The sequence below is a fragment of the Nomascus leucogenys genome, chromosome 4, assembly GCF_006542625.1.
Source record: "Nomascus leucogenys isolate Asia chromosome 4, Asia_NLE_v1, whole genome shotgun sequence".
NCBI classification, from domain to species: Eukaryota; Metazoa; Chordata; class Mammalia; order Primates; family Hylobatidae; genus Nomascus; species Nomascus leucogenys.
Genome location: NC_044384.1, coordinates 80344164 through 80355181, shown reverse-complemented (window position 1 = coordinate 80355181; position 11018 = coordinate 80344164). Strand labels below are relative to the sequence as shown.

At 51.5% G+C, this 11018-nt stretch overlaps 1 protein-coding gene across 1 annotated transcript; it reads right to left on the bottom strand.

Annotated features, from left to right (window-relative positions):
* Nucleotides 1-750: 750 nt before the first annotated feature.
* TMEM109 (transmembrane protein 109) lies at nucleotides 751-11018 on the bottom strand. The gene is made up of 4 exons (XM_030810885.1): nucleotides 9936-11018; nucleotides 4265-4509; nucleotides 3208-3310; nucleotides 751-2422 (listed from the first exon to the last, which is right to left on the bottom strand). Exons 2-4 carry the CDS (start codon nucleotides 4499-4501, stop codon nucleotides 2031-2033), a joined length of 732 nt encoding a protein of 243 aa, XP_030666745.1. The 5' UTR covers nucleotides 4502-4509; nucleotides 9936-11018; the 3' UTR covers nucleotides 751-2030.

Genomic DNA, 11018 nt, shown 5'->3' with positions numbered 1-11018 from the left:
GAAGGCATCTGACACCTGAATCAGAACCAGAATTCAGGGACATATGGGATGGGAGCTGCAGGGACAGGAAAGGAGGGAGGGGGCCAAACGGGGCCAGATGCCAACCACCTGAGCTGCCCTGACAGAGCCAGGCCACCGCCGTGGAGGAAGGGCTCTAGGTACAAGCAGCTCTAGTCTCTCGACCAGCTCCACCTGGGGAGCGTCCGGCAGAGCTTAGGAGGGTTGAGGGTTGCCCAGCACTCCAAGGCCGGCCTCAAGGGTCCTGACCCAGCGTTGCCTACCAGCCAGTTTGGGGACAGGCCCAGAGCAGGGGCCCCAGCTGCACACTCTCATGCCCTGGGCAACTTACAAAGAAAAACGTTATGTCTGAGGCCCTCTGCAAAATTGGTCCAGCCTGTGGGCCAACTGGAAACCTTGGCACAGGAAAGTCCTCAAGTGGGTGGTGAAGGGGAGGGCAGGCAAGTCTTCTCCAGGCTGCCCACCCACCTCAGCACACCGCAGAGAAGGGGTGTCCCCTCTGCCCAGCAAGCACACACATTTCCAGCATTGCCGGTCGTTCCTATGTTTTGTAATGGAGGCACGCCTTCCTCATTCCTTGTGCCCCTGGAGGGAAGGGTACCTGGTACTAGCCTGCCTTTTCAGCTCTCCCTTCTGCCAGCCTCACACTGCCCCAACAGGGAGAAGTCAGGAGGTGGAGCTGCACTACAGAAATGGGTTTAGCAGTAGAGGAGACATGGAAGCAATCCAGACTTGGAGTAAATACATTTTATTCAGAACAAGATAATAAAATAGCGTGCACTTTATTTTAAACCAACCAAGCACTGATAAAAAATATGTATCACTGCAGCTCTGATTCCACATCAAACCTGAACAGTAAGAATTGGGCATTTATTCTTCACATCATGTGGCAGGCCTGGCAGAGAAGGACATCCACCTCCACCAGAGCCTCCAAGGAAAAGTGGCCCGTAACCACCTAGACGGGGCACCCTGGTGGAGAGGGGCAGCTGGCAGCTCCCCCTGCTCTCTGCAGACCACATGAAGGGAAAGGAGCTGCCTGTGTTCCTCCTGGGCTGCCAGGGTGGGTGCTGGTCAGCAACTCCTTCTCGGCTTCAGGTTGTGGAGTGATGGGGAGAGAAGTGCATGCAGTTGTGCAGACAAGGAGGTGGGTCCTCCTTCCTCCTTCAGGGTCTCTGAAACCCCCACAGGGCATATAATGCCCAGCAAGGCCTCACTTGCAGGCACATGCCTACAAAGCAGCAGCCATCTTTTGCTTTGGCTGATGGGGAATCAAGATTCTGAGAGTGACTGCTCTTTTCTTGACACAAAGCAGCCACAGAGCACTTTCCTACATACAGTATGGCAACGGGCAAGCAGGGGGCCCTGCTGGCTCGGATTAAGGCACTTGAAAGAGACACAAGGTACATCCTCCTCCCCTCCAGCCCCCACAGGCCTCAGGGGACCCTGTTTCCCCACCCTTTATCCTCAGGTCCCATTACCCCTGCCCCTCCCCACTGCTGGGCAATGAAGAGGACAGGAGCGTGCCTTAAAGGACCATGGTTTGGTGGGAGTACAGGGTAGGAGGATGAGGAAAACAAGAAGGGAGCTGGAGATTTGGCCAAGGAGCAACTTCAGAAGGACAGGAGAGCACGAGCATTAGGAGAAAGCCAAGGCAGCAGCAGAGGGAAGCCAGTTAAGTCATGAGAGACCAATGGCAGTGATATGTTTGCTGGCGCAGATGCAGAAGCCAGAGGGAGGCCCCTCCAACCTTCCCTGGTGAGGCAGGCTGGGAGCAGAGAAAGGGTTAAGAGAGCCAACTCCAGACAGAGAACCTCAGAAGACAGGGCCGCAAGGACTGGCAGGGGGAATGGCCTTTCTCTGTTTCTCCTGGCTAGTGGGGCTGGGGCAGGGATCAAGGTTCTGAAGGTTCAGAGACAGGGCAAGAAAAGGGCAGGGGGCTGGCAGGAGGGCTGCATGGCCCCGAAGCAGCTCAGCTCTTTGGTATGACACCGGCAGTGTGTGGGGAATCTGGCTCACTCCTCCTCCACACTGCGGGCCCCCTTGGCTGCTCGCCTCTGGCGCCAGCGCAGCTCCTCCACCTGGCGTTCCAGCCCTCGTACCTTCGCCTCGAGTTGGGCCCCAGAGGCTCGGGAGCCAGTGAGCCGGCTCAGCAGGGCGTAGAGGATCAGCAAGGCCAGGAGTAGCAGGGCCCGGGTGGAAGGGTCAGGCACCGACCTCATCAGGGCCACAAAGCCGGCCAGGAAGATGACAAGCTTCAGGCCCCACAGGATCCGCCCCAGCAAGGCCAAGACCAAGCCGAGGAGCAGAGACAGCAGCCAGTAGACGACCAGGGCCCCTGCTCCCCACAGCAGGAAGGTCTGGACCTGGCCAGGGCTGAGCTTCAGGCCCTGGGCGAGGGAATCACCTGGAAGCCAAGAGAGTCACAGAGTCAGCCAACCTGGAGAAGTGGTGAGGGGAGAGCGGGGCAAGAGCTAAAAGGGTGGGAGGTGCTAGCCACATTGCAAAGGAATAAGCTGTTCTCACAGACTCAGAGTGATATGGGTTGGAATCTCAGCTCTGTTTCTTGCTAGCTGTGAGGCCTGGAGTAGATTACTTGCTTCTGTTGAGCTGCAGTTTCATTTACTAAATGGAAACAATTCTACTGCCTCCCTGTACTGTGGCTGGCAATTAAATGAGATACTACAGCTCAGCACAATGCCTGATAGGAAGTGAACAACTGGCACGTGGTGGTGGAAGTTCTTTTTCAGGGGGTCTAGGTGGGACAGGGTCTTGCTCTGTCGCCCAGGCTGGAGTGCAGTGGCGTGATCCCAGCTCACTGCAATCTCCACCTCCTGGGCTCAAGTGATCCTCCCACCTCAGCTCCCAAGTTGCTGGGACAACAGACACACGCCACCATGCTTGGCTAATTTTTTATAGAGACGAGGTCTCATTATATTGCCCAGGCTGGTCTCAAACTTCCGGCCTCAAGTGACCCTCCTGCCTTGACCTCCCAAAGTGCTGGGATTACAGGCGGGAGCCACCACACCTGGCCATGGTAGTTCTTGGCTTGCTCTTTGGCCATGTCTCTGCAGAATCCTGGGAAGGGTTAAGCAGCTTGGGGAAAAGGCTAGACCCTGACAAAGATGAACTCCCACAAGTAGGAAAGTACAGGCAAAGCTCTGGCTGACTACCCAGCACTCGAACACTCACCAGCTAGCCCCAAGGCATTCAGCAGCTGTGCGGTGATCCCCGACAGAGCAAAGAAGGCCACAGAAATGGCTGATGAGATGGCCCACAACACTTGGGACGAAGACTGTGGAAAGAGCATGGAGTGAGATGAGTTCATAATGAACAACGGTCCTCGCCTTCACGCCTGATCACCACTGTCCAGGCAAGAACTGCAGGAATGTCTCAGACCTGTTTCTCACCCAGTGGTGACAGGCCTGGGTCAGAGGGTAGGGGCCTTGGGCCTGGCTGAGGGGTCCCTTCCACATCCACCTTCTAGTGTACAGGGATGGCCAACAGGCTGTCTCTCCTTCCTGAACCAGAAACCAGGGCATCTGGGACATAATTTAACTGCTTTGCTGGGATACTTTGAAGGGAGTAGTAGGTGTACTTGTGTGTGAATGACGGAGACAATCAAATGCTTTTAGTCGTCATCCTGTAAAACTGGAGGCCTGCTAGCCGTCCAGGGAGTCAGGAAGGTGCGTGGAGAACATCTGTAAAGGGATAGGATGTTCCAGTGAAAAAGGAGTCTATCAGCTATACTATATTATGGATTTAATAAATGATTGTCTCAGCCCTTCAGTCCAGCCTATCAAAAGTATGTGATACCACGCTTGGGATGCCACTAGGTAAAAAAGATAACCCTGCCTTAGGCTCCCAATAAGCTCAGCCCACTTCTACAGGTGAAGGAATGGATTCAGGACTAGATATTTTGCCATTTCGAGATTCTAGGTCAGATTTAGACCAAAGTGAGACTCTACAGTCACCCAGTAACATGGGTGTATAAAGATGGCTCATTTCCCAGCCTTTCTGGCAAGGAAAGGGCAGGAGCCAGGAAAGGATAGGGGTGGAGCTAAAAGGCCCTAGGACAGGAATCAAGTAACGAGGAATTCAAAGACAGTTGCTGTGTGGCTTCTTTTTGTGGAATTTGGGGCTGTCTGCAGCAGAGAGGATGTGGAACTAAGATGAGGTGGCCATTACCAACCTCTCTTCTTTTATTTTTCCTTAATGTATGTAGTCACACAGGGACTACCTTCCTTACCTCTGACACCAGGTGCATGGTCTCTGGCCCAATCCAGGCATCCAGTGTCCCTCGCACAGATCGACCTATCTGGGTCAAGACATCAACTGGGGCCTCTCTCTTCTGTTGGCCTGGTGGTGCAAAGTCTCGATGGGACTGGGCCAATGCTGAGTGGAGGAGGATGAGGGCCACTAGGACCATCAAGATGGCTTTGAACAGATGCTTTCCCCATGGTGAACTGATGCTGGAGGCTGCCATGACTGGGTCTGCCAGGAGAGAAGCACAGCGTGAGCTGAATGCCATGGCAGACACACTCACCCTCTCAGCTCTGATTATCCCAGCATCCTTCTCCACCGCTACCCCAAGCAAGCACCAAGCTAACCCTGGAAAGAAAGTGCTGTTAGCTGGGAGAGGAAGGACTGGGACTTCCAATTGAAGCTGGGCACAACCATCTGACTCACAGGTTCCTCTTTCACGTTCTTTACCACTTGCATGTTAATTAACCAGCAAGTATTACTCAACATTTTAGAGTTGGCGAGAAGATCTCTCTAAGGTTTGTGCCAGTTCTAAAAATCTGAAGGCCTGTCCCTGTATCTTAGGTGCTATAGGCATAGAAGAATTATAAGACTCTATAAAGGCTCTGTCCCAAGGAGCTTATAATCTACTTAAGATACAGCTGGTATAAAAAACAACTTAAAAATAGCACACAAGTAGGATTACTGCCATATAATGGTATAAAGAAAAGTGCTCAGTTATGTGCTCAAACAAGAATAACTGCACATATGTCATCTTCTCTGCAGGACCATCATGTGAGGTGGCTTTTATCCTCCTCGCCCCTACTGGTACAGATGAGAAGAAACTGCGACTCAGAAGTTAAGCATTTTCCCATGGTCACTGGGCTACACAGAAAGGCCAGGATTTGAACCCAAGCTTCTGCTTCCACCCATCTTCATTAGGAGTCAAGTTATATTGTGGGTCTCAACCATGGCTGCTCACTGGAATTACCTGGAAGCTTCACAAGTACTGATGTCTGTGTCCCCAGCCCAGAGGTCCAGAGGTTCTGTTGTCATTGTCTGGGTGTGGCCTAGCCTTAGTTCTGCAAAAGCTCCCTAGGCAGTTCCACTGTATGAAGTTGAGAACCACTGATACAGAGTGACCTCACCTCCCCACCCTCCATGGAGGTGCTATGGTTTGAAGAGCAAAACTCATGTTGAAATTTAACTGTTCTTGCACCTCCTGCAGAGCCTGGGAGCTCCCAGTCCAGCCAAGGATGTTGGATCTCATGGTCCTAAGTACTTCGTTGACACTCCATTCCCCTCAGTAAAATAGTTTGACCCCTTCTCTGCCAAAAAAAAAAAAAAAAAAAAGAAATTTAATTGCCATGATGATGGTATTAAAAGGTGGGACCTTTAAGAGGTGATCAGGTTATGAGTGTTCAGCCCTCATGAATGGATTAATGCCATTATCTTGGGAGTGGATTAGTTATCCCAGGAATGGAGTTCCTGATAAAAAGGATGACTTTGGCCTGATTTCCTGTCTCTGTCTCATGTGCTGGGTTCTGCCTTCTGCCATAGGATGACCCTTGCCAGATGCCAGCGCCATGTCCTTAGACTTCCCAGCCTCTGGAACTGTGACCCTAATGAATTACTGTTCATTATAAACTACGCAGTCAGTGGTATTCTGTTATAGCAAGCAGAAAATGGGTGAGGACAGTGGGCAAGGGTATAATGAACAATCTTTAAAGAAAGATACTATTAATAAAAAGCTAACATTCAGCTAGGTCTTGCCATGCACCACCTCACTCATTTAATTGTCACAACAGCCCATCAGGTAGGTGCTGCTATCATCCCCAATTTTACTGAAGTAATTGAGGCAGGTTAAGTAGTAACTGGGGAAATCAGCATTTGAATTCAGGTACTTCTGACATTGGACCCCTCACACACAACAACTCTGCTGTACTGTCTCCAACTAAGTCTCAGAAGTGATTTAGAAAGTCATACAGGCCAGGCACAGTGGCTCACTCCTGTAATCCCAACACTTTGGGAGGCCGAGGTGGGAGGATTGCTTGAGCCCAGGAGTTTGGGAGCAGCCTGGGCAACATAGGGAGACCCTGTCTCTACAAAATAAATAAATAAATAAATTAGTGAGGTGTGGTGGTATGTGCCTGTACTCCCAGCTATTTGGGCGGCTGAGGGGGGAGGATCACTTGAGCCCAGGAGGTCATGGCTGCAGTGAGCTATGATCATGCCACTGTACCCTATCCTGGGCGAAAGAGCAAGACGCTTAAAAAAAAAGTCACACAACAGATTATTCATGAGTTAAAATAAACTTGGCATCTACCAATCATCTCAGTGAATTACTGGTGAAAATTACCTAACAACTTTGTGCTTTGTGCTCTGGTCTTGTAACACAATGCCACAGACAAGTTAAGACCCAACAAGTGCCAACTCATTGAAGCAGGTAAGGATCAGCCAAGAAAAAGTATGCAAGTTCAACTTCTACTTGCCACTGTGCTTGAGAAATGTCAGACAGTGCCAGCAAATTCCCTGTTCCCCTCCAGGCTCAGAAATGAACCTGTAGCTCCAGGAGTTTTCATGATTCAGATCTGATGATCAGAGGCTAAGCCATGCCCCTGAGGTAGGGGCAGTCAGCTTTTTGAAGTTTTTGCAGTTACACATGCACTCAGGGAGTTGACCATAAATCCAGAGCCATGAGGGATGGATGAGACGGAAGAGAAGGATGTCCTAGTCTTGCTTAGGGGGAAGGAGGAGAGTCTAGGAAAGGGTTCTAAAAATACTATATTTAGGGTACTTTTTGGCCCAGAAACAGTTGCTCTAAGCCTTTCCAGAAGCCTGGAGGGTCAAGCAACACTGAAAAACATGCAATTCATGTAGAAGGCTCTCAGGCTGGGAAAGCCTTCTACTCTGTTTGGCACAAATCAAGAACCAGATGGTTCCTGCCTGCCAGTGGTCGCAGATGAGGAAAGCACAGGTCAGTTCCTGAGCTATCTGGGTCATAACCATGTTGGGGACTTAAAGAGCAGGGTTGCTATCTTGGGTTGGATCCTTTATCCAAGGACCTCCACCAGCAGGGATCAAATGTCATTTCCTCAGCCCTAGGAGGTCAGGGTGCCATGAGCTGCTCCTCCCACAGCAGCCTGCCTTGTTCTGTGCCAGCCCCAACTCTCCAGTGCCTGTCTGCCCCAGTTAAGGGGAGCTAGGAGACCTTGAAATAAGCCCTCTACAGTGAGGCTGGCATCGTCATGCGGACCGATGTTCTGAAGTGCAGCAGAAACCAAATCTAACAGGATTGTGTAGTGTATCCTTTGGAAATAATGAGTGCAGAGACTGGCTGGCTGGTCTGCTTTTTCAAACTGTTTTCTTTAACAGGATTCCTTCTCATTTTTTTCCAGGTGAATCTCAGGCAGTATGGACTCACTGCTATTAGGCCTCCTCACTTTGGCCTAATCAAATAGTTTTACTAAAGGCATGGAAACAGTCTCAGCCTCTAAGATGAGGAAGCATGTCTTAAAACTTCTTCACCTTCTGCAATGCCTGGCTTCAGACAAATAATAGGCACTCAGTAACAACTCATAATAATACAAATTTTATACATATCTATACGTATACATATGTTATAATAATTTTTGTGTGGTGCTTTATAATTCACAAAGTGCTTATTGTTTCATCACTTCGTTTAATTCTAACAACAATCTTTTAAGGTATTATTACCCTCTTCATCTTACTCAGAAAAGTATGGCTTAGAGAGGTTGAGTGACTTATCCAAGACCACACAGCAGAGCTGGGACTTGACTCCAGTACCCAGGATCTCAATCTTGCCTTTTTGCTTGTCCCATACCCGCATGCTGCCTTGATAGGACATAGTCCCTGCCCTCATGGAGCTGAAGTTCACCAACAAGCTCAAAGTGGACGGACATCCAGACTCCTCCGAGGGAACACATACCAGGAGATCATCTGCCTTCTGGGCTTACAGGCCATGGTTTTGTACCAAGAGGTATGAGAGGACAGCAAAAGGTGAGAGACAAAACCTGCCACTTCTGTTCGGCAGCTGCAATATGGCTCAGGTGGGTGTGGAGAGCCCAGCCTGGCTGGGGAAACAGCTTTACTTACTGTGTTGGTGAGAAGGCGCCACTGCTTATGTTTAGCTGTGGTTTGCTACAAGGGTTAGGATGGGGCATTTCGCGCCCCGCTCCCAATCAAGGCTCCTTCCTCCTCTTCTCTTTCCTTTTGTTACTTTCATTTCATGCTATGAATCACCAGGTGGCAGGAGGGGCGGCAAAAAGTGCCCTCTACCGGCTCTGACTGTCCCGCCGCTGCTCATAGCTGCCCCTAAGGAGCGGCGGTTCTCAGCTTTGGCTGCCCATCGGAACTGCCTGTGCAGCCTGTTCAACAAGGACGTCTGCCCCACCCAGGGCTACTCACTCAGACTCTTCCAGAGAGGGACTCAGCCCTTTGTTTTGCAAAGCTCCCTAGGAATTTCTAATGCATAGCCAGCAGCTCAGGGAAAAGTCTAAGCAAAGCTTCAAAAGTGCAGCAGCGTACAAAGGACCCCTGACTTCCGTCCCAGGCTCAAGTGTGCCACGGACTAGAAGCTACTGCCTTTATGCCTGTTACTTAACCTGCCTGAGTTGCAGTCTCCTCAAACGTAAAAGGGAGTGAAGCCAGGTGAAGAGTTGCTGTAAGGAGTTAAGATATTTCTGCAGCAAGCGCTTTGTAAACTAAACATCTATAGAAATGTTGCAGCACACACATTACCACTGACTATATATCGTAGCATAATTTAGCAGTTTATCAACCTGCCTTCCCCATTAGACCGAGCGACTCCCGGTTAGACTTGACATCTTGGAATCCCCAGCGCCTAGTAGGAAAGATGACTAATAAATGCTTGTTAAATGAATATTAGCAACCTGCCAAGAAACCGTGAGGGTAGAACGAGAAAGCCACGGAGAGGTGAGGAGGGAGGTTATTTTAATAGTAGATCCAAATATACAGCAGCCACAAGAGAAGCACAGCTGAGTCTAAAGGAAGGTCCTAAACAGGGTGACGCCGCCACTGCAGAGAATGAAGTCAGCACCCTGGCAGGTTGGGGGAAGCTCCCACTAAACCCCTGACAGCTGCTGCCCAGCAACTGTTTGGGGGCAGGGCGACGGCAAAGGGGCAGCTTCCCTGCCGCTCCGCGCCCTAACCAGGGCGCAGCCTCCCGGAGACAGGGTGTCAGTGGCATGTGCTATTTCGAACGGCGCGTCCCCTGCCAAGCGCTGAGGAGCAGCGTCGCTGGCAAGGAACGTGGCGCGACCCATGAGTTCGGGGCCCCCCGAAGGGCTCGAGCCGAGGCTGCAGGAGGCTGGGCCATGGGTCGGGGCTCGGGGACTCGGGCTTGGCGCTGGCCTGGTCCCCATGCCCGGGAGCCGCTCCACCTCCGCGGGACCTCGGAACCTCGCTGCAACCCTCTTCTCCCCGGAAACGTGCGCCTCCCGGGTTGCCTGGAAACGATGCCCCCGGTTGCATAGCAACGAGGATCCGGGTCCCGGGTTTGTTTCGCCCGCTGGGCGCGCAGACCCCTCCCCACTCGGACTCTCCAGGCCTCGCGGCTCTGCCTGGTGCCGCCTGCAGCGGCTGCTGTCTCCCCTTCCCGTGCGCTGCCCCGCATTCCGACCTCGGCCCGCACTCACCTTTCTCAGGCCACTGCTATCCTTCACTTGCGACTTCGCTGAAACGCGCCACCAAACCCGCGCCTCAACTCGGGGCGTTGGTTTACCTTCTCCGCATGCGCAAGGCGGGATGAGCTCGGAGACTAGCCGGCCTTCCTCACAATCGAAGCCTGTGCCGGGAGCGCATGCGCCCCGCTTTATCTATTGCGTTTCTTTTTCCCCCCGACAAGCATTCCCACCGAGAGAAGAATGGGATCGGAAGTTCCAGCAGGGAACGGAAGTCTCTGGCTGGAAAGGGGAAATAAGTAACTATATCTGGGCTGTAGAGTGGGTAAACTGGATCTTTGAAATCGCAGTGGAAGCTAATCCCCCTCTTGCCACCGCTCGGCATTTTGGGTAATGTAGTTCTCGAGCTACAAATGTTCCCTGGGGCATTGTGGGCAATGTAGTTCTAACCGAGCCGCTAACGAGCACTTGGTCTTCCCATACACTTTTCGCGCTAAAAAGGCACAAAAGAGAAAGGTATTAAAGGAGCAATTAAGAGCACACTGCGCTAGGAAAACGATTGCGCTCCCCCAGAGAGAAAATTCATGCCTGAATACTGTAGACGGCTCCCAAATGTTAGCTCAGAATTTTAGAGAAAGAGAGGAATCAACTCCCACTCTCCTTTTTCGGCCACAAAGGCAGTGCACAGGGACAGGGGGCAGATAAATGCTAGGTAGAAAAGGGCGGGTTCCCGGTGAAACCCCACCCTCAAGCCAAAAAGCCTGAAACCATGGCCCAAAGTGAGAACTTCTATCCATGTTTTTCCAGTTGAATGTTGCCTTTTCCTAAGCCACCCATGGCTCTGCCCTGCCTCATCCTGTGCCTAGAAAGACCCCAGAGTCATCTGGCAGAGAGGAGAAGCAGCTGGATGAGGGGACGACCATGGCCGGATGTCAGAGAGAAGCAGCTTGTCTTCAGAGGGACAGCTTGAGGCATAACTTCTGAGACGAATCTGGCTGGAGATAGCTGGACTTCAGGGGAAGACTACATACTCGCCTGTCCCACCCCCCTCTTTTCAGCTCCCCTTCCCTCTGAAATCCACTTTGATCAGCAATAAAA